Source organism: Prionailurus viverrinus, chromosome B2, assembly GCF_022837055.1.
Source record: "Prionailurus viverrinus isolate Anna chromosome B2, UM_Priviv_1.0, whole genome shotgun sequence".
In the NCBI taxonomy this organism is placed as follows: domain Eukaryota; kingdom Metazoa; phylum Chordata; class Mammalia; order Carnivora; family Felidae; genus Prionailurus; species Prionailurus viverrinus.
Genome location: NC_062565.1, coordinates 18712125 through 18735886, shown reverse-complemented (window position 1 = coordinate 18735886; position 23762 = coordinate 18712125). Strand labels below are relative to the sequence as shown.

Here is a 23762-nt window from a genome sequence, read left to right as displayed (position 1 = left end):
AAGAATCTAAAACACGAGGACAAATGAGTCATAGCCTGACCTGGTGACAGGCTGTAGAGGGATGATGAGAGCTTTTCCAACAGCTTGCCTGAGAAGAAGCCAAGGGACCAGCCTGGAAACCAGGAGCTAAATGTAGATGGCGGTGTGTGTGTGTCACTTGGAGCGCTGCATGGTGACTCTGTTCCTGCCAAATATACAGCAGCTTCGCTGTGTGTTAGGACCTAATCGAGGCATAAACCACAACTGCTACTGTTGCTGGGGACAGTGGAAACCAAACCGCATTTCTAATTCAAAAGGAGGAAATGTGAACAAAGAGAAACAACCAACTAAATCTCATCAGGAAACACAGGCTCTGCTGCCCAATTAAGAAAGGTGCCCCTTCCATCAAACGTGTAAGGTGATCAGAACGGATAAGGGGAGACACCATGGCAAGGTTGGCCAGGACATCCTTACAACATTAATACTGTCCGTGATTTTCTTTCCTCTGTGTCTGAAGATAGATCACGAGGCCATTACGTAGCACACAGACTGTCATGGCTCACACACCTATTTGTGAGCAGAGCATGAATTGCTACTTTTAGCTGTCCGGTTCTTTCTATAGACTGGATGCTCCTGGATGTCATGTGACAGTGGCGTGCAAAGGATTTTATATGGGGCTTGGTACGTCTTCCTTACCCAAACACGTTCAGAGGTCTTTTTTTCCAAATATGAAGATAACGTGTGTTCATCATGAAAATTTGTAGGAAATTTAGAAAAGCATGAAGAGGAGAAGCTAAATTTCCCCTCCTCCTACGTCAAAGGAAGCTAATTAGGCATGTGAAAATTCTATGTATGTCTTTGTAACTTCTGACTTTACAGTCTTTCATGGGCCATTTTTATACCGATTCATTTTGCATTACCGGGAACTATGGTTTTGGAAAGCACACCGAAAGTGAGATACTAATATGTATCATTTCTTGTCTATTTAGCCAGCCTTAGTGTGTCCTATTGCCTTAACGTTGGGCATGGTCCAGCCACCCTAAATTCTTTTCTGTTCTCCGAAATACCATATTTCATCCTCTGTTTGGAGTGCCCAATCTTTTGGTGCCCAATTTATCCTTGGACTGCTCTTCATCTTCATCTTGAATACCTATCACAATAATCTTCTCCTTTGTGAGATCTTCCATGGCCCTTTCCAATGGGTTAGTTAAGACCGTTAAAAAGAAAACCACACACACACAAAAAGAAAAACTACTAAAACTTTGATGTAAAGGACTCTGACACTCCAATCATGCCATCTTCCAATGGATATATTGTTAAAAAAAGAAATAAATTGAAATTTTCCATAAAATCTACTCATAAAATATGAATTTGTCCAAAAAAAGAAAAGCACAGGGCCCCAAATGGAGTCACTGGGGCCAAGTCACCAAACTGGGGCTCGCTCATTACCCAACCTAACTACGGTTCCAAACTCCCCCAGAAATGTAGTCTTTACCAGTCAGTCGAGAATTTTCTGAGCAACACCAATGAGGTCATCTGTCACGAGGGTTCTCTCCATCTCCTCCAGGGCCCCAAAGGAAGAGGAGATCATCTGCATGAGAAGACCCTCAGCCCTTTCACTAAAGGAGAGTGAGGGTGTCTGAAATAATCCTTTCTTTTCGCAGGCTAACGTTGTTGCCTCACCTCTTTCCTCGGAAAACCTTCCGTTCTCGTACAACTCCTCAGAGCTGCCCTCTACGTGCCAGATGGGACGCTGCCCAATGCCTGAATTGCTGAATAAAGCCAATTAGATCTTCAAATTTACTTTAACACTACTATCTTTGTTCAAGCTACCACCCTACTGCCCAGCACATTGCCCTATTAATCTACCTACTGTGCTGGTGTTATAGCCACAGCTATTTAACTTCCTTACTGTACAATAAAGAAAGAGATACTGTTTTGTTTTACTTTCACGTGCATCTAAGAAAAAAGCGCCGACTTCACATTAGACGATCCATAAATAAGTGGCCAATAAGTGAATAGATGGATAAATGAAGTTGTTTCATATCTCTCAGCCCCAGTTTCCTCACCTGAAAATGGAAATACTACCCGCCACCTATATTTGCTTTGAGAATTAAATGAACCAACATATACATTGCTTAACCCAGTGACTGACCCACAGTAAGAGTTGCTTACTTCCCCCCTTTGTTCTTAAGACAATATTACTTAACTTCTAAGCTCCTTTTAAAAATTCCCTTTGACCTATCTATCAAGAAATGTGAATGCTAAGAGCCTAGCAAAGGGTTTCTCTGAACAGGTAGCAATATTATGGTAACGGTTTTGCAATTCTGATTTATTCAGGCTTTGTGACTGTTAAAAGCCCAAAGAACACCCTATAGAAATTAGATAAGCTAAAAGGGACAAGGGGTAATAGTAGAGCTAGCATTCCTTAGAGTTGTATTTTCATCTCATGGAAGCCTATCCAAATGCAAATAACGCTGGGGGACTTGTGCTTCATAAACAGTCAAATATGGAAAGGAGTTTGACTTTCATTCTTTGCGTTAAAGAACATTGTACTTCCAAAGGGGGGAAAAGAAGAACACTGTTTAATGCTTTACATGAAATTCCATTTCCCACCACATAATTATTAAAAGATAAGTCGCTTCTGCATTATTAATAAGAATAAATAATAAGAGGGCAATTAAATAACTATCATTAATGACTTGTTCATGAATACGTTAGCAGTTGGCTGTTTTATCATGAAGAGAAATTAGAGTAAGATAGTAGGAAAATTCAATAAATAATAAAACAGAAAGCTGTGTATTGTGCCTCGGTTAATTACAAATATATCTGAATCTTAGGGAACACTAAAGAGGAAATTTGCATACCAAGTACAGAAGTAGTTCAAAGCTAATAGGTGCTTTGTTACAAGCAAAACTCTCCCCTGTCTCTTTGCGTTTAAGTTTGTTTACTCTTAGAAAAACTTGATTTCCTGTGTCTGAGGAAAATAAGCTTATAAAAAAGATGAAAAGGCTGCTATATGGCACTCCAGTAAAGAGATGCTGACAAATTAAGTGTTAATGAATCAAAAACATATGGATTACACTTCACTTCAAATAGAAATGATTTTAGAATCAACGGGGAGAGTACTTAGCAAAATGTAAGTCTTTGTCAATCTTTAAAACCCAAGCATTTATGGTGTCTTCAGAAGGCTCTAAGTTATTCCTTTCCTTAGTAGTGACCTACCATTTTCATTTTATAGAGAAGATCAATGTCTCCGAGGCCGAATGACCTTTCAAACGTGTAACAATATACTGGGTAAGTTACAAACAGACATCCCAGAAGTTCAGGGATAAAAAACATCAGGGGAGAAATATGTGTCAATTAACCAAAACCACCATGCCAACGCAAAACATTTTCCTCTACCCCTTGCTCAACGTGATTTAAAAAAACAAAACGAAAGAGAAATGTCGGCAGTCATACACCTTCTTAAATCATCCTCTTTTATCTGTATTTTTAAAATTATAGCTAAGATGTGTACGCTCAAATTAGCTGGCTCAATATCAATGTCTTCATTATGCAAAAATTGGAAACTCTACGTTAGCAGTTCTAAGTACAGTCCACATTCACATAAAAACCTTTCAATATTTATTCATTTTTGAGAGAGAGAGAGACAGAGCGTGAGCAAGGGAGGGGCAGACACAGAATCCGAAGCAGTCTCCAGGCTTTGAACTGTTGCACAGAGCCCGACGCGGGGCCCGAACTCACAAACCACGAGATCATGACCTGAGCTGAAGTCGGACTCTTAACCGACTGAGCCACCCAGGCGCCCCTCCCTTTAAAAGATAAATGTCTTCATGCTTCTGTAGAATTGGGAATTTGTTCAGTGCAAGAAGAAAGTAACACTAGATATGGAGTTCAGAATATGTATTTGATTACTGAGCAGAAACCCCTATGTTTCAGACAATTGAGGCACACTTTTAGGATGTATTCACCCGGGTCCCTAAGATATGTTCTTTACTAGCAGGAACAACAAAAATTTGATGTTCTTTTTTCAATGCAGCAAAGTCTGTGTTTTAGTATTTAGTCTACTAACTTCCCAAGGAGACCTGTTCATTCACATTCCTAAATTGATGTGAATGTGTCTTTCACTAAGGATCTGTTCTGATGTCCAAGATGCTTACTAACTACTGTGGGTACTTATTCTTGTGCCTGACACTTAGTGTAAAAGGCTTTTCCGTCATTTTGGAAGTGGAGCCTCCATAGGTCAATCCTGTGCGTATGTAATTCACTGCAATCACATTCAGGGGCCAAGAAGTGTTACATGTAGATGCTTTGAGGGCTCCCCTTTTGTTCTCTTGATGTAAGAAGTTTAAAAGGTTCCTTAGCTCTTACTAAATGAGGCCCCTGCTTCCCACCTGCTGTAATCAGAGCAGCCCATTTCCCCTCTGAATTGACAAGAGTCAAGGGTGCTATACGCTGCAGTCACCATTCTGCCACCTACCATTTTGAATTCAGTTTGACTCCTGGTTTCCATTTCCACTTGGTTCCCCATTCCATTCCTGATTTCAAATTTGGCTAGGTCCAATGTAGCTTGTTACTTATCTTCACCTTCTTTCAAGTCCCCATCAAGCTTGCAAGCTTGTTTTTCCCTATGCACATTTATGATGAGTCCCTTATGTAATTCCACGGCATGGCCATCTATTAATAAAAATTATTCTAACATACGATGACAAACATAGTTGCATCTGGTAGTTCCCAGACAATAAACACACTTGAGAAACAGACCTATCCTTGCACTGCAGATCAGGATGATGAATCCTTGGTGGCATGTAAAATACAACCTATAAGGGATTGTGGGGTTGAGTTGAATTGAATAGTTAGGAAGTGCCATGGATAATTTGGACATTAGCTGAATAAACAACTCTTAATGGTGGAAAATTGAACTACGTACTATTAGACAAAGTCCATTAAAATATCAGAACTTTAAAGTAAGCAAATTATAGAATTCAGTGCAAAGGCAACCCAAATTCTTAACTGAATGAGTTCCCTCTTTTTACTAAAGCTTCCAATGGCTTTCCATTGCCTATAATAAATATATAGCCCCCACTATTGTGCACATTTCCAGCTTCTAAACTCCTTCTCCAGGCTAATCTTTCACTTTCTTCCACCCTCTGCCCTTTGTTCCAGCCCAAACAAATTGCTTTCAGTCTTCAAACTTGCCCTGGCATTTCCTGCTTCTGTACTTCTATCACTGGCTTACTTTGCTGTATAATTCATCATTAAATGTAAATTCAGCTTTTGTTAATTGCCTCCTTTTATTCAAAATTATAGATTGTATATAACCTTCATAACAGAATTTCATCAAGAATGAACTCAAGAACTCAAACATTGTTACAGTCACTAGCCAAGTGCACATAAGTAAAAACACCTATACAAGGAAGAGAAAGCAGGGTATGTATCTATGTGTGCTTGTGTTTCCCCTGTATATATTCATGATAAGAGTCGCTGATATAATTCCATTGTCTGGCCACCTATTAATAAAAACTATTCTAACACACAACAACAAAAATAATAATCTTCATTAATTGCATCTGGTAGTTCCCAGATAAGGCATACACGTGAGAAATAGACATTTTAGGTTTTATGCTTTCCAATTATGCTACTTGAATGGATCTCTAACTTTACGGTCCACTGTCCCACGAGGCACAACTTTCTCCAACCCTTCTTCTCTGCTTAACATCCCACTATTTTTATGAGCTTCAATAGCCCCTTTTAAAGTGGTAGTTTCTTTAAGAAAATAATTACAATGTAAATTAGTCTTCAACAAATAGTAAGGCACATTTTGGAATTAGGTTCCTAAGTATTGAAGCTTTGCTTCCTGATATGTTTAAAACCATTACATAAGTTTAACCATAGCCATTCAATCTATGTACCTAGAAATATCATTTCTTCTGTTGCTAATGAAGGTCCTACGGCACAAATTTATTAAAGGTATACGTTTGCATGGGATAATAATTGGGTCGATAATATTAAATTCATAGGCTCATTATTTAATTGCAAGGGCAGATTATGAATACAGCTTCTAAAATGTATTTTAATGAAAAACACTACATCCTGACCTAATCATATCAACCTTATGCTATCTAATTAAGGATGCAAAAAATCATTAGAGTTGCAAAATATTAGTTCCAATTCCATCAGGCTGTGAGCTGCCCCTTCATGAATATATATATTTTTACTCATGATAAATAGTTAATGAGGTAAAAATGACAAAATTTGCATGTAGGCAAATTAGTTTAATAGAATAATGTCTTTACTGACTACTGAAAGTGACCTTTTCCTTTTCAAAAGAATGGTTAAAATACTTTGAAATTATCATGTGGCTGTCTTTGCACAAATGACAAATTACATGTATGAACAATGTAAAAATTACAAAATGCAATAATCCTAAATTCTCATCATAGTGTAAATGTGTTCTGTGCTTTTGCATTTATCAATTTAATAAAAGGAAATTAAGCATATTATAAAGTGTCCATTTGTGTGGCAATTTTTAATCCAGAGCATAAAAATGAGAAGCATGTGCTTAATAGCTGCTACTGTGGCAACGATCTAGATCAAATTTTTAAAGTGCAAAAATTCTAGACTACTTACTTGAAATGCTTTGATATTAAAGTGTCTGTTCCACTCTTAATTTAGCATTTTAGATTATAGATGATGATTCTAAATTAAACAGCATTGTATCTTGAAATTAGCACATCAATGATTCAACAGGACTACCTTGCTTCCCTATCGAAATAAACTGAACAAACAAACATGAAACAGGTTAAGAAGAAGAACATTAAAAAATTAATCATCAGTAAGAGGAAGCCTTCACAGTATAAATACCAGGTCATGAAGAGACACAACAAATAAAATATGTATGTCTATTCACTTAAGTGTAGGAATGTTTCTGTATGCTTAATAAACAACACCTCCCCCCCCCCAACAAGAAATAACAGGTACTCTACAGATTTTCAGATGATTTGCATAAACATCTCTGAATCTCATCACTGATGGATGCTGAGTCTATACATATTGGGGAAGAGACAACAGCAATTTATCTGGGTATATTAATTTCTGTTAATGGCCCCAAAGAATATAAGCCAAAATATTTTACTTAAGATACAAATGCCTTTGATAAAATTATTTACTTTCGCTGCATTTAAACAAATCGTCTTTTCTTTGATCCATCTCAATGTGTATACAGTGTATCCACTCTTTTTCTGAGTTCATGGGTCAGCTACGCCATTTTGTAAAGAAGGGGATAAATATTAATTTTAAAGAATTAAGGAATTTCACAATCTCCATTAATTTTCCTTCTAGCACCTAAACATTCATTTTTTCTCCCACTTTTTATCCCCACTCCTCTCCCCCTGTTGTTCAACTGAAATCATTTTGGTACTCAACTTTGGGTTGCTTCCAAATTCCTAAACTTCCATGTTGTGAAACAAAACAGTGAAATAAATATACTCTACCTACCCCAGTCACTTTGACGTTATCCTACAAAGAAAGTGCTCCTTGCTTAACTTTTGGGATTATTTAAACAATTTGGGCCTTTTTAAATTCTGTTTACTTTTTATGTAATCTCTACACCCAACCTGGGGCTCAAACTCACAACCCTGAGATCCAGAATTGCATGCTCTATCAACGGAGCCAGCTGGGTGCCACAACGATTTGGGCCTTTTAAAAATTATGCTGTTGCCAAGGATTTTTGAAGAAGAAACCCGGATGAATGTGGTAAAGTGAAATGTGTTTTATTTCAAGTCAGAGACAGTGGTCATCAAAATGTCTGCTGGAATGTTATATTTACCTGTCAACTTAACAGAATTCAAAACATATTGCATATATTAATAGTAAATCTATGTGGAATTTTTTTAAAGCTAATGTTTAGGTTTCTATCAGACATAGAATGGAATGAGGTAGATTATATGTTCATTATATGGACAAATTAAATATGTTCAATTATTCAATCATTCATGCATGCATTCATTTACGTACTAAACGAATAGATAGCAAAAATGTACTGTGTTCTGCAGACATTATTAAAGATCAAGGGGCGCCTGGGTGGCGCAGTCGGTTAAGCGTCCGACTTCAGCCAGGTCACGATCTCGTGCTCGGTGAGTTCGAGCCCTGCGTCAGGCTCTGGGCTGATGGCTCGGAGCCTGGAGCCTGTTTCCGATTCTGTGTCTCCCTCTCTCTCTGCACCTCCCCCGTTCATGCTCTGTCTCTCTCTGTCCCAAAAATAAATAAACGTTGAAAAAAAAAAAAAAAAAAAAGATCAAGAACACAAAATGGAGAAGATACTCTATCGCACAAGAAGATCTTAGGTTTAAAAAGAAGAGGGAAACACAGGCAGATAATTGTTAATTTGTGTGTTAGAAGGGTCAGGTAAACCAGGTTTTGGCAAAAAGGAGTTGGTCCTCTCTGGGGACACCCCATAGAAGCAACACTCAAGCTCAGCCTGGAAGAAGAAATAGTTTGCCAGGTCGTATCTGAGGAGCTGGGAGGACACTTCTGCAAAGACAGAGGAATGGAGGGTAATATAAAAGAGTATAACATATGTAGCAAGTTATCCTTATTTTTGTATGGACTAATGATATTTTAGTAAGAAGCATTAGGCAAGAGGATGGCCGAGAAGGGAGGGGAGGAATGTGGATACAAGAGACATCACTGGAGAATCACATCAAATGTCAAAAACACAATAGTATGAATTTTGGCTTTTATTCTTCAGGCAATGGGTTTATGACAGGGAAATGCAGGGTCAGATTTGCACTTTGGAAACGTTCTAGAGAATAAATTCATGGCCGGTATGGTGATGTGGCAAGTGCAGCGTGAGACTGCAGATAAAGCAGTTAGCAAAGAATTGCTGGTCTTCAGAAGTTGGGTATCGAGGTCACAGATACAGAGAAGCAAATGAAATAGAGAAGAGTCGATATTAAGAAAGTAAAATCAGTAGAACTAACTGGATGATCAAACTGGAAAAAAAAAAACTCGGAAACACAAGTCTAGAAAAAACTCAGAGTTTGCGATCTTTAGAATTCAGAACAGATGAAAATGCCATGTGCATTACGGATGTGTAAATGCTATGGTTTTGTGATACAAGTGAAATGCATTTGCCAATTAACAATATGTGTTAAGTCAATTTTGTTTGGAACATACTGGGGCTTAGGTGTCTTTGGGGTGTGCACCGGAAGATATCAAATAGGTTGCTGGATGATATTACTTTAGAACTCAGAAGAGAGGTGTAGCCTTGAGATACGCACGTAATAATCTTCGAAAGGCTGGAAGATCCGTTGCAAAGGGGGTTAACAAAAGGATAGTGTGTAGAGTAAGAAGAGAAATAAATCAAGTACAGAGCCCCGGGAGATACTACCACAGAAGAGGCTGATGGAGGGAGTGAAGAAGTCTGTAAAGGAGATTATTGAAAGAGGGAAGAAAATCAAGAGGACTGACTAACAAAGGCATCAAAGGAGAAAAACCGAAATAATATTCTCTTCCTCCTGTTCTCCCAAGATGACACTGAAGCCAACAATTATGTCACATATGGGAAGTCTGTCCCTCGCTTCTTTTATATTCTTCACCACCCTTGTGTAATTTGGCCCAATATATATACAGCAGGTATCAATAAATATTTCTGTAAGAAAATAACACCGCGGCACTCTAAGAACCACCTGGCCATGTTTCCTCATTTCAACTCATAAAAAAATAATCAATATACAGTTGAGTTGCAAGATTTGTATAGTGGTGGCAGTCAAATTCAATAATAAATGGCTTCAAGAACAATGTGAGGAAATTTAACAACTTACTGATATGCCAACAGAATGAGTTTCTCTTGCGCAGTCAAAAAACAAATCTACTTCAAACCAACTCACCTTCCTTCTGTCACCGTTGATTCCTCTCCACTGCTCAGACCTTTTCACTATGTAACTGAGCTCCTGATTGGAAATCTCCAAATCATACGGTATGAAAAACTTGGTTTCTTCACTATGGATGCGTTGAAATACATCCAATATCCAAGAATCATTGTGCAATCTAAGAACAAAACTACCTGTTATTTTTGTTCCCCAAATATTGTAAACTTTTTTTCTTCCAAAAGCGTTAAACAATTTATGTTTCTTCTATCAAGTTCTATGTATTCTATTCTAGTTCATCATTCCCATTTATTTTTCAGAAATTATTTGACTAAGAGTCCAGAAATAATTTAATAATTTCCTCCACTAAACATCAAAGAATAATCTGGGTTGTTGGTTTTTTTTTTTTGCCATTATCTCCTATAAGCCTACTATTTCTGATTTTTGATGCCTAAGCAATAGGCTGTAGAAAATTAAGAAATATTTAGCCATTAATTTGTATTATGGATATCCACATTAATTCGAACGTGAGGGATTTGGCAAAGGAAACTTAAATTTGGATTTCTTTCTTTCTCACTGAGTTGGTTTGAGTCCCCCTTTGGTAGAAACCCCACTGGACCAGCTCCATTGGCACAGAGGTTTCACTGAATTGGTTGTTTTCCAACATGAATGATAAATGGATAGCTTTAGTGAGGCACCTAAACAGATAAACTGTTTACTTAATTGTCTCCAACTTCCCCAAACAGCTCCAGATATTAATTTAGAAATGCACTGCGCTTCTTGTGACACTAGTAAAGTGACAACAAAGTATCTTACTGAAAAACATTAATACTTCTTTAGTAACATTGAGGTGAGTATTATAAATACCAATTAGGCCAATGCTTATAACATTTTTCCACTAAATATGCTTAAGTTCCGAAAAGAGAAAATATGTATTCTATTCCTGATTGAGCAGTATGTTTACTTTAATATCGTATGCTTTGTCTTATAAAACTTTGAACAAAATTGAAACTCTAGAGAAATATCGTATTCATCCTGTGACTTAGTGTACTCTTGGCTCACCATGTATACCTGGACCTAGTTTAAGCAGCACACATTTTTCCACTAACAGTGTGCAGGCCAAGTCAAGAAACCCAATGCATCACAGTATCAATAAACTACCCATTTGGAAAGTTATTACAAAATGCCCAAGTTATGAATTAGAGTCCCAAGATAGTTAAGCATTACATGGAAATGCCTTTCTGTACAAAGTAGAGATCTGTAAGTATTTAATTTCAATGATCAGGACAATTCTATTTGGTTTAAATAGGGTAGATGATTAAAACTAAAATTTATTGAGTTCCCATTATAATGGTGGTCTTTCACATGCATTATTTTATCTAGCCTTCCTTTAATCCTGTCTTTTACATAATATAACACTAAAATTAAAAAAAAAATTAGTCTTGCTGTTTATAAGTAACAAAGACAGCATTTAAACCCAGAGCTAATGCCAAGGTTCATTTCATTCCACCATCTGACTCTTCAGTGAAAGTAACCAATACAATGCATATCTTCATTTAACGAACTCTATCTTGATTCTTTCCAAAATAGTAAAAATAGATTTGTTGACCCTACCTGCCAAGTAAGGTCTATGTGTCTTTTATTTTCCCCCTATTTTGCATTCATTACAGAGTGGCAATAAAAGCAAAACTGCCAGCCAGTGTCACCGATGGCCCAAGACAGGCCATATGGCTTGGTACCGTCTTGAAATTCAACTACTACTCTTATTGTGCCTTGAGATTCTAGGTTGGCCGTTTGAATGATTTGCTGGTTGTCTTGTTAAACAAGAACTAGTCTTTACCATTCTCTTAAGCTTGCTTAATGTAACATTCATCTTTTTCTTTTAATGGTAGGAAGATTTAATGTACTTAAATTACTGTCAATTTGCTGCAATAAACATTTTCTATATGAAGATTTTAAGTGCAAGATTATCAACAATGCAATTAACTTTGAATTAATTAGGAATCACAGTCCTGTTTCTGCTAACTTCTGTTCCTTTTGCCCAGAAAATGTCTGTCGTCTCTTTATATCTCCTTCATTCTGTGTGAAAGAATAATTATGTAAACATCCAAGCAGGGATCTACAGGATGGTACACAAATGTTTGAACAGAGAACAAAATGGCACATTCGAGTGTGGAAAGCTGTACAAAGATTAATCGCATTTTAGTTTTACTTTTACATTTTTTGCTTGCTATGTTGAGTGGCATTTTCCAGTGAAAAAGCTTTGTGATGGGTTGTGAATGAGTCAACTTACCAACCATTACTAGTGTTTAGCATAGTTTCCAGGTCTGTAGAGCAAGTTCTCACAAAAAAGGGGAAAAAAATAGTCTGTAGTTATATGTGCAAAATTTTAAAAATAAAGGGAGTGTTGAATATTATATAATTCATCTGATAATATAATCAGTCAAGCGATATAACATTTACCCAAAAGTGAGTTATTTTATCCATTTGGATATTTACACAGGCCGTACTGATCAAAAGTGGTGCATATCTCAAACTTTCACTTCTCCAGTTCTTTTTAGAAAGTTAAAGAGTCCAAGTAAATGTTAAGTAAATTTCTATAAAGACATTCAATGTCTAAACAGTTTCAATTGCATAAATAAACTAGGCATTGGGAGACATTGATGAGAGAGAGCAACAGACTAATTTCTCTGTATAAACAACATTGGAGACAGTCAATGAAATATGGAGTTTAAATTTTCCAGGATCATGTTTAATTATGAAAGTTTGGTATTCTCAAATGGGTCAGAAATAACACACACACACACACACACACACACACACACACGCACACACGCACACACACACACACACACACACAGATGCACATTTAGTTCCATGCATTTTCTGCCATTGTAGGCATATGTGTATAAAAATCAGGTTGAATTATATAAAATTGAAGATACTAAATCCTAGTAGATGAGAGAAGAGAAAAGGAAAAACAAACATGGAAAAATTTTAAGTAGTGCAATTAGAAAAAGAATATGAAAGTTCATTGTATTATTTTAGCAATCTTTATAGGTTTGAGTTACTCTTTAATAAAAAGCTAATATTTTATGATAGTCTATATCATTACATGATGATGATTACAAATTCGGATTTCTTTTAACAATACAACTATTCAAAGTGTCTGAAAATTTTACATTTTTAAATTATTTCTTCAAAATGTAATTAAAAGAGAAACGGTATTCCACCTGTCCATAAAGCCTTAGGCATTATTGTTTATAGAAATAGGTCACATATTATGCCACAGGTTCTGATGATGGCCAATGAAACAAAGTAATTTACAAAGTCCTCTGCCCTGTGTCCTACATTTGAAGCAATTCATTGCCTGGTGAATGGCAGAAGCTATTATGTTTGGTTCACATCTGAATGTGGGTCATTTACAGAAACCTAGGATGTGACATTTCTTTTAAAGCTAAAAAGGACAAGTGTGAACATTTAGCTAATGTAGTATTTTAAGGGTCATGAAAAAGGATGGAGTCTGTAACTTAAACCAGCTCTAAAAGAAAATGCATATGTGTGTGTGTGTGTGTATACATATATGTGTATATATATATATATATATACACATATATGTGTGTGTATATATATATATAAATTTAAAAGAATCAAATATGATTGCTTCCTTTTAACTCCAAAAGTTACAAATGAGTTCAGCAGTATGGCTTTATAAATACTGTAGTCAATTTACTCATAAAACTACTTATCTACTGGTGTAAGTACATTAGAATGCTTCAGGTATAGCTCTGAATAGCATATGTTTGCCAAAATTTATTCTTATTCTTTTAATTATAAAAAAGAATATATGAACAGATTTCACATATTCTTTTTTATAAATGTTTATTTATTCATTTTGAAAGAAAGAGAGAGAGAGAGAGAAGTGGGGGAGGGTCAGACAGAGAGGAAGAGAGAATCCCAAACACGGTTGGCATTTTCAATGCAGAGCACAATACAATGCACGGCTTGATCCCAAGAACCCTGTGATCATGACCTAAGCCGAAATCAAGAGTTGGATGCTCAACCAACTGACCCACCCAAGCGCCCCGGCTCACATATTCTTTGGGAGACTTGTTGAATATTTTAAATGAGGTGTATGACATTAAAGTTTTTATATGTATGGAGGAAGCTTTTGTTGGCTTTCTGGAAACACTTGAATGCTCACCATTCTGTTAACACTAATTGAAATTCAAATGGCTTTGGTTTGAAATCATACTAAATAGAGAAAAAGAGAAATACAAAAAAAAGAATAAAAAAGAGAAAATAAAAAAGGGGAAAATACTTTTAGAAAAAGAGAAAAGAAATTTAGAAAATGAAAATGTGCACACAATGGGAAGTCGTCAACCCCCCTCCACCCCCATTTCCAGAGATAGCTCTATCACGGGTTTATGATTTCTATAACCTTCAAAATATGAGTGGTCTCATGTTTTTAAGGGGACAATCATCCTCTTCATTCACTCCTCATTAATTTACTACCTTAATCAACAAACATTCACATATGCCTACCAAACATCAAATACTTGGTAAGTGCAAGCAGTAAGGAAGGGGGTAGGGGTGTATCCCAGGAAGTGGGTGGAGAGGACCATGTGTGGGGCCCTGAAAGCTGCAAGAAGATGGCAGAGTGATGAACAAAGTACAGAGTATTAGGGTAGTATAACATAGGGAAGGCAGGGCCCAGGTGAAGAGAGCTCTTATTGTGATAGCAATAGGCAGCCATTATGTGGATTTAAGGCAAGCCGTGATATAATACTTTTTAATTAAAAATCATTCTGGTTCTAATGAAGAGAATAAATTAAAAGGCACAAAAAGGAATATAAAGAGACTAGTCAAAGAGACTAATGTTATGGTAAGTCAAGGGAGAGATCAGGGCATATTGGAGAAGAAGGAGCCTATAGATAGAACACAATGGACAAGTTCAAGACTTAAGGAATTGTCAGAACCTAGAAAGGATGAGTGGAGGGTGAGACAGAGGAAGAGTTTGAGGACAGACCCCAAGTTCCTTCCTCCTTCCTTTCCTCCCTCCTTCTTTCTCTCTCTTTCTTTCTCTTTCTTCTTTCTTTCTTTCTTTCTTTCTCTTCTTTCTTTCTTTCTTTCTCAGAATTGGATTGGTGATCTTGTCATTTACTGAGACAGGGAACCCTAGATGAAGTGATTTGGAGTAGAAGACAATGAATTTCTTTTCAGAACGTCAGTTTTGAAGTCCTATTGACATATATATATGGAATTGTCAAAGTTAATTGAAAGTTCTAAATTGTTTGACTAAATTCATGTATATCTTGAAAGAACTGAATTTTAGAACTAAACTGAGCTGCCTAAATTACAAATCTGTTAGAAATATACTATTTAAATCAATTAAGTTCAGATCAAAGTTTTACTCTTTTTTTCTAAAGAAAAAAATTGAGTACGGATGTCACACAATGTTATCTTAGTTTCAGGTGTACAATATAGAGATTTAACTTCTTTACTTTTTTTTTCATTTTTTAATGTTTATTTATTTTTGAGAGAAAGAGAGAGACACAGAGTGGGAGCAGGGGAGAGGCAGACAGAGAGGGAGCCACAGAATCTGAAGCAGGCACCAGGCTCTGAGCTGTCAGCACAGAGCCCAATGTGGGGCTCAAACCCACCAGCTGTGAAATTATGACCCAAATTATGACCTGGGCCGAAGTTGGATGCTTAACCGACTGAGCCACCCAGGAGCCCCTGGACTTCTTTATATTTTATGCTACACTCACCACAAGTGTAGCCACCATTTGTCACCATGCAACATTGTTACAATATTATTGACTATATTCCCTGTGTCGTGCCCTTTATTCCCAGGACTTAGTCCTTCCATAACAGGAAGTCTGTGTCTCTTACTCCTGTTCACCCATTTTGCCCATCCTGCCAACCCCTTCCCTCTGACAACCATCAGTTTATTTCTCTATACTTACAGGTCTAATTCTGGGTTTTGTTGTTGGTGTTTATTAATTTATTTGGTTGATCCTATAACTCCACTACTGGGTATTTACCTGAAGAAAATGAAAATGAAAAGAAAAGAAAATGTATCTAATTTGATAAGATACATGTGCCCCTATGTTTACTGTAGCATTATTTACAATGGCCAAGAGATGAAAGCAACATAAGGGTCCACCCGTAAGTGAATGGAAGGAAAAAAAAGTGTGGTGTATGTGTGGGTGTGTGTGTATGTTACCCAGCCATAAAATAAAGGACGAAACTGCGCCTCTGCAACAACATGGACGGATCTAGAGGCTTTGATGTTAAGTGAAATAAGTCAGACTGAGAAAGACACACATCACACGATTTCACTCATATGTGGACTCTAAAAAACAAAGTTTTACTCTTTATTTACTGTCCACATTTTAAAGAATCATAGAGGTAAAACCCTTGCCAAAGACACACAAGCCAAGATTCAAGCCAGGCCCAACAGTCTTCAATCCAGGTATCAGACCACGACATCGTATTCATTCATTAGGTGAAAATTAACCACAAATATGAAATTTAAGTCATCTCATTGTGTAGAAAAAGTAAGAAATATGAGGGACAATTAGTATTGTAGGTTCTGGATGTCTGAAGGCTGCGTGTGGGCATCAGCTGAGCCACTGGCCTCCTGTGCAGCCTTAGGCAAATTACATAAAGTCACTAAGGCTTGGTTTCCCCAACTTTGAAAAGGAAATGATGTTAGCAGGTCCTGAATTTTTCACTATATATTAGAGTTAGAATTCTATTCTTACTGGTTCAGTGGTTCATTCTAATGACCACGAGGTCCAGTTCATATTGTCTTCATTCCCATGAGGGTGCTGACTCAGGTGATGCAGGCAGATCAATTATTTTTTAATGTTGATTTATTTTTGAGACAGCGCCGGCGGGGGGCAGGGGCAAAGAGAGGGGGACAGAGGATCTGAAGCGGGCTCTGCACTGACAGCAACAAGCCTGACATGGGGCTCGAACTCACAAACCATGAGATCATGACCTGAGCTGAAGTTGGATGCTCAACCCACTAAGCCACCCGGGTGCCACTGTAGGCAAATCATTTTTACAGGAAAACCCAAAGTTTAAAGAGTGGGGTGAACCAGAAGAACTGCAGTGGCATTTTCTCAAATCAATTCAGCTCTGTGGCCTTGACCACTGGGAAAGCACAGGGCTGGTGAGAGGTCCTGACTCAAGATCACTATTAATGACAAAAAAAGAAAAAAAAATGCTGCCTAAGCACTTAAGCCAGACTAAAGGCTGAGGCACCTTCAACCATTTGTGTCCTTGCAGAACGATGGCTCCTTTACAAATGTGACCAAATCACTAAGAATCCATCCGCAGTTCTGAGCATCTAAGCAAGCCTCATATGAACCTACTCACCAGATGAATAAAGAGAAAAAATGAGTTGGAGAGAGTGGTAGAGAGCGAAGATTGGGCCAAACGGAAATGAGCTTTGGAGACACCAAATCATAGCTGAGAACCGGCAAGAAGGGAGTTACAAAGCACTCTGTGTCTATGACATGTTCAGCCCTCCCCTGGGTCCTCTGGACTTTTTGCATACAATGCCTATAAACGCTTCTCATTTACTCTGCTGTGGGCACCATCGCGACTCCTTTTTGACTCCTCTTTGCACATTGCGCTGTAATTTTTTGAAGTTGGATGTTGCCAGAGAATTCAAATTTAAGATCTATTCTTTTTATCACTTGGATAAGTCGGATTAACACACCTGAGAGCTGTGTGTATGTCTTTTTCACACCCCCTCATTACATTCTAGTGAAGAGTTAAAAATGAAAAGCAGTTGGGGACTAGAGTCATTTGAACTTACAGTCTGTGAACCATATTTTATTGAAAGGGGTATGTCTTCAATATTAAGAAAATGCATTCATTTATTCGCGTTTTCATTGCAACCAACATTTGTTGGGTGTCTATTGTGTTCTAAACACTTTTCTGGGTACAGAGAAGACAATGGTGAATTCTACAATCAACACCTTTGCCCTTTGCAGTCCAGAGTTCCATGTCATTTTGCCACTATATTTCTTTTTTATTCTGACCTACTTATGTAACATTTTAGATACATGGTTTGAGAGTGTAACCTGCCATTTGATGCACATGTAATCCTCATTATTTTGTAGAAGCAAAGCAAAACAGTTGTTCTTTGTGTTTGATCACTTGTTTGTTCAATGATTTTAGTGATAAGTTAAGATAAAAATCCTTCACAGAGAGTTTTATGGATTATACAGGATATGACAGAGAGAAGTAGGGAATGACGCTGGTTCATGCACGTGACCTACACTATCAGATGGAGATACTTACATAGAAGTAGGAAAGGACATTTCTCATTCCAGTGGCCCAAAAGAAGCCCATGCCAGAGATATGGACTGTGCCAAAGAGAGAGTGTGTACATTGTCACTTTACCCAGGTACACATACCTTTTTGACACCTGCTTGCCATTGGTCAAGACTCACATACCCAGTTTCCTGTGAGTTCGGGATGAAACTAAAAATTGTGGTAGACTATTTTAGTTTCTTTTATCTTAGAGGTATCAGAAGAAGGTCAATTTACCAAAAGCCTATGTATCAAGTGACTGATGAATGATTTAGATTTAACTGAGCCACTTTTATTATATCTTTACAAGAGAATATTACGTCAAGAAATGTTCAGTTTATCTCCGACCCAGCTTCTTGCAGCTACACATGGGGTTAGTTGGGGTAGAAATAGATCCCTCTACTTGCTGAAGAAAAGGCAGAAGGGGAATCAGCATATAGCAGGAACTCAGCTGCCCACACCAAAGAGCTTAGGGCCTAAGGCACAGAGTGGGGATACTGATGGGCTTTTGAATAATGAACGATCAGTGAATTATCTGGACCCACAGCAATGAACGAATTTGGTTATAATCATTCAGTTTGCTGGAGCTGACACAATGTAGCGTCCAAATCTTTTAAATAGATATATTCCTAGACAAGCAGGGCACTGAGTGCCCGTCACAAGGTGGCAAGTTCAGGAGGTATGAAAATTGTTTAGCTCTACAGCAGTTGGAGAATTTTTAGAATTTTTTCCCTACATGATAAATAATATTTTGCTTTTATTTTAAAGAAGATTGATTCGGAAAGTGGAAAATCTTTGATTATCTTATACGTATTCCCTAGACAATGAATATGCTCATAATATCCTCATCAAAACCTACCTTTAAATTATTTTCATCCAAATTAATTTTCCTAAGTAATAAGTGTCCGCAGCTAAAATTTATCAGGCTATTTGGAACTATTAAGTCAATAATTAGGAAGACACATCCACAACCCAAAAACTAATTAACTTGAGTACCAGTCTTTCCGATTTGTGTACAGCTCCCAAGAATATAAAAGCTTAAACAAATCTGACATTTAAGTTGTGATTTCTCATTCTCTGAATGTTATAAAGAAATATGTAAGCAGCCTGTAGGTCTTCTGGATGACTCCAATAAGGGATTTAGAGAAGAGGGATCCATATAATATCAACAAAGGCTTTCCTCAGAAGGGTTATGTGGGACCCACAGTGATGCAAATGAAGCAAACACCCTGTGAGGTGTAGATGGTCGTCAGTGTTTCGTCATGCCAATGCCTATAAGATGGCCATCTAAAGTTTGTCAAAATGTAAATCTTTAGGGGCGCTTGGTGGCTCAGTCAGTTGAGCATCCAACTCTTGATTATGACTCAGGTCATGATCTCACAGTTCATGAGATCAAGCCCCACGTCAGGCTCTGCACTGACAGCTGGGAGCCTGCTTGCCATTCTCTCCCTCTCCTCTCTGTCCCTCCTCCCACTCTCTTTTTCTCAAAATAAATAAACATTTTTAATGTAATTTTTTTAAAGAGGCTCTACCAAGGAGGAGTTCCATTTATCACACTGGAAACATAAGCTGACAATTAAAATTTCTCAAAGTAAAACAAAATAGCACAACAGCTAATTAGAGATAATACCAACTTATAGAAAAGACCAGAAAAATAAAATAAAAGGTGTCTTGTTTAAATCTTGACACTATCTGTATCAAATGAACTCTACATGGCTTATGGTAAGGAGTTCAATGAACAAAATACAAATTTTACAAAAATAGAAGTAAATAGTTACAGAGTTTCTGAATGAGGAAGGATTCTTTTAACTTAAGATACATTTAGATAAGTCTAATAATGATCAAAAGGCTCTACTGCATATTAATTATAATAGCTATCTTTCTAAACTATCAAAAATACATTTAAAAGTTAATTGTCAAATGGAGAATTAAAATATGTTAAAATATGTTAAATATGTTAAAATATGACAAAAGAGTTAATTCTGTCATATGTATAAAACTCATATAACTCAGTAAAGAAAACATGTGGATACTCTTTAGAAAGAAAGGCAGAGGCAAAGGGACATCTAAAAGGCAATTCACAAAGTAAAAATACAACTGAGTGTTAAGCCTACTAAGAATATTTAGTAACTAGAAACAAAGGAGAGCATATGTAGAAAAAGATGAGATCCCATTTCTTCTATTAGGTTAAAAAAAGTTAACACATGATGTGAATGTGATTTGGTAAGATCCCCATGTGCTTCTGACATGTATAAATGCATACAAAATCTCTAAAAAACAATTTTGAAACTATATCAAGTGTCTTATAAACATCATACTGTCTGGAAGAGTGTTTCTGGGTCTCTAGGACACTCTTCAAAGAATAATCTAAAATGTGAACGAGACCCTGAGTCTTAAGATGTTCATCAGAATTATTCATAAGATGCAAAAGAAAAAATGAGAAACAATCTGTTGTCCAGGAATAAATAAATATTTAAATATTTTATATTGCTTATATGCTATAAAAAATGTGTGGGCATTAAATGTTCATGAAGTAAGTAAAGAATATGAAAATATTTATCATAGAATATTAAGGTTAAAATCAACATATGTAATTATTCTTACAGAATAACTTCAGCTTTGTAGAAATCAATATATATGGGGAAAAAATTGAAATAAATTTGCCAAAAGATTAACACCACTTTGTCTAGATGGTGACATTATTGGTGTTTTTAAAATTTATGTTTTGATTCTCTTCTGTAGTGTCAATTTTTTTCCTAAATAACACAGTCTTCCTATAATAAGGAAAAAATAACTTAAAAAGATTAATGCTTTTTTATAGTTATAAAATCCAGTTCAAATAACCACACTCAGGTCCAGAATGTTCTCGTACAGGTCAACTCTCCCACTAGAACTATGACGAGTGAGAATTTTCTAGTAGAACCCCTTCAGCAATAAATTACTCAGGCTCTTGGAAGAATAAGATCCAAAGCCAAACTCAATAGGGTCCAAACTAGAGCCTCTACATTTACTCTACATTTATAATGTAGAGCGTCTACAGAGCTAGACAAAATTCTCTGTTCACAGCCTATGCAACAGACTTGATCTCCTCTATGTTCCTGTAATACTAGCCACATTATCACATGTTTTGACAGGACTGATCCAAAAGCCCAGAAGATTTAGGATCAATGCCTTAATATTTGGATGAAGAATGCTAACCTACAGGGACACCTGGGTGGCTCAGTCGGTTAAGCGTCCAACTTCACCTCAGGTTACGATCTCACGGTCTGTGAGTTCGAGCCCCGCGTCGGGCTCTGGGCTGATGGCTCAGAGCCTGGAGCCTGCTTCTGATTCTGTGTCTCCCTCTCTCTCTCTGCCCCTCCCCTGTTCATGCTCTGTCTCTCTCTGTCTCAAAAATAAATAAACGTTAAAAAAAATTAAAAAAAAAAAAGAATGCTAACCTACATCAGTCAACATGCACAAATCCAGACTGGCACAAGATGAGTTCTTGTGATTTCGTGTCATTTTGTCTACTTTTAGGCCACAGCAAACCCTGCTTCATTGACCAGATGCCTCCACTGGTGGCAGTGTTTGCTGTGTAGATGAACAGCGCCACTCAGCTATTTAGCGTTTTAGAGACAGACGTTGTGCAAACATCAGTAAAGAGAGCTCTTTCAGCTGACGTATAAGAGCAACTTTATGCCTACGAAAAATACAGGTATTTTCCCTGTAGGAGATTACTGTTATCTCTATCACCATGTAGAGATATTTTGAGGGCACCTGCTTCTAAACACAAGCAAAACCTGGGGGTTACCGAGCATGCCTGGTTCTGATAGAATAGGATTGGCATGGAAGGCAGTGAGGGGCTAAGGTCGAGAGAGTGAATAAAACTTGTTTATTCCTCCTGGACTTTTTCAGGCTCACTCTCTATGATGTCCATACACTTCGTTTACCTTTGTTTTCCCTAATCATTTATCCATCCATCACAGGGCTTCCCACCCTTCCTACACACACGTTCCCAGGGGGTAACCCTTCTGTTTTATTTTAAAGCAAACAACTCTTGGTCTGAGGCAGCAAAATATTAAATCCTAGCTATTTGGTGCATAAATTCTATGCTTATTTTTCCATACTTCACAAGCAATCTTGATAACAACAATGTGAACCTTATGTGAGTTCAAGCCCCACGTCAGGCTCTGGGCTGACAGCTCAGAGCCTGGAGCCCGCTTCAGATTCTGTGTCTCCCTCTCTCTCTGCCCCTCCCCACCTCACGCTCTGTCTCTCTCTCCCCTTCAAAAATAAATAAACATTAAAAAAAAATTTTTTAATGTGAACCTCGGACAAAGAAATGCTTGGTTGTAAACATCCACCTTCCTATAAGTGAGAAGAGTATACTGATACGGTAATAAATGGTACATAACATTATCTGATAAGTTTTTAATCCTTTGAAAGTCTAAACTGTACGATACACTATTTGATTTCTTCAACTTCTCTAGGAGACCCTAGTCATTTTAAATAATAGAGTAATGCTTCGTGTGGAGCCTCTTGTAATAGCTACATATATGTGTCATCCTCACCAAGTTACACAAGAAAATGCCAGAAATCTAGCAAATGAACATCCTTGCCTGGGGCCGTAGGGCAAGTTAGTAGTCAAATGGAAAGTGAATGATCAGGGAAGACTGTCTTCCCTTCCCCAGGGACGTACAACTTTAAGGCAGCTATGTTGTTGATCTAAGAAAGGAAGAATGGAGAGGTGTGCTCATCTCCCATTTCACAGAAAATTACAATGGCTATCATATGTGAATTCCTTCAGCGCCCTGCCAGGAACCCCCATGCCATTGCATTCACCTTTATCTCTTCCCTTATCACATCGAGTGACAAGATTCATTTCATAAAGTCCCGGGTTTGTCTCCATATGTGCTCAACCTCCTGTCTTCAGAGACTTCCTCACTCAGTCACTCTCCCTTGCTTAAGCATTTGCAATATTTTTCCTCCTTGTAGAATTTTCATATATGCATATAAATATATTCAGACCACACCCATGTTAAAAACCATTCTTTTATAAAAAAATATCTTTTTCTGACCATTTTCCACATTTTCCATTTACAGCATAGCTTTGTATTAAAAATAAAACAAACAAACATAGTCAGCAAATCCTGACTCTGTGTCCTTATTCTTCACTCAGCCTACTGCAATCAAGCATCTACCCTACAAGCAATGACACTCAAGACGTCCTCCACATGAATTCACGGTCATTATTGTTTTCCCTGAGCTCTACACTCATCGATCTGACTTCTTATGATGTTTTTTTTTTTCCCTTGACAATATCCAAGATACCTTAAGGTCAATATGAATAAAAATTGAACTCACGGTCTACCTCCTCCAAATGTTTACTCTCTGTAATCTTTGTCTCTGAGAATGCTACCACCATCCACCTTTCTACCCAACTCCAAAACCTAAGGTCATGCTAAACTCCATCCTTTCCTTCATCTTCAACTTCCAACAAGGCCAAAGGTTCTATTGTGTGTCACCTATTTCTTCAATATGCCACAACAGTCCACTTCCCATGTCGTTCTCTTTAGTTAAGGCTCTTGATACTCA

General features: G+C 37.3%; 1 protein-coding gene across 1 annotated transcript in view; it reads right to left on the bottom strand.

Annotated features, from left to right (window-relative positions):
- LOC125166398 (uncharacterized) overlaps positions 1–23762 on the bottom strand; it is a 301490-nt gene that overhangs the window by 45627 nt on the left and 232101 nt on the right. Inside the window, exon 24 of the mRNA XM_047860338.1 lies at positions 9873–10032. Within this exon, the coding sequence (XP_047716294.1) occupies positions 9873–10032 (160 nt within the window). The remainder of the gene's footprint in view (positions 1–9872; positions 10033–23762) is intronic.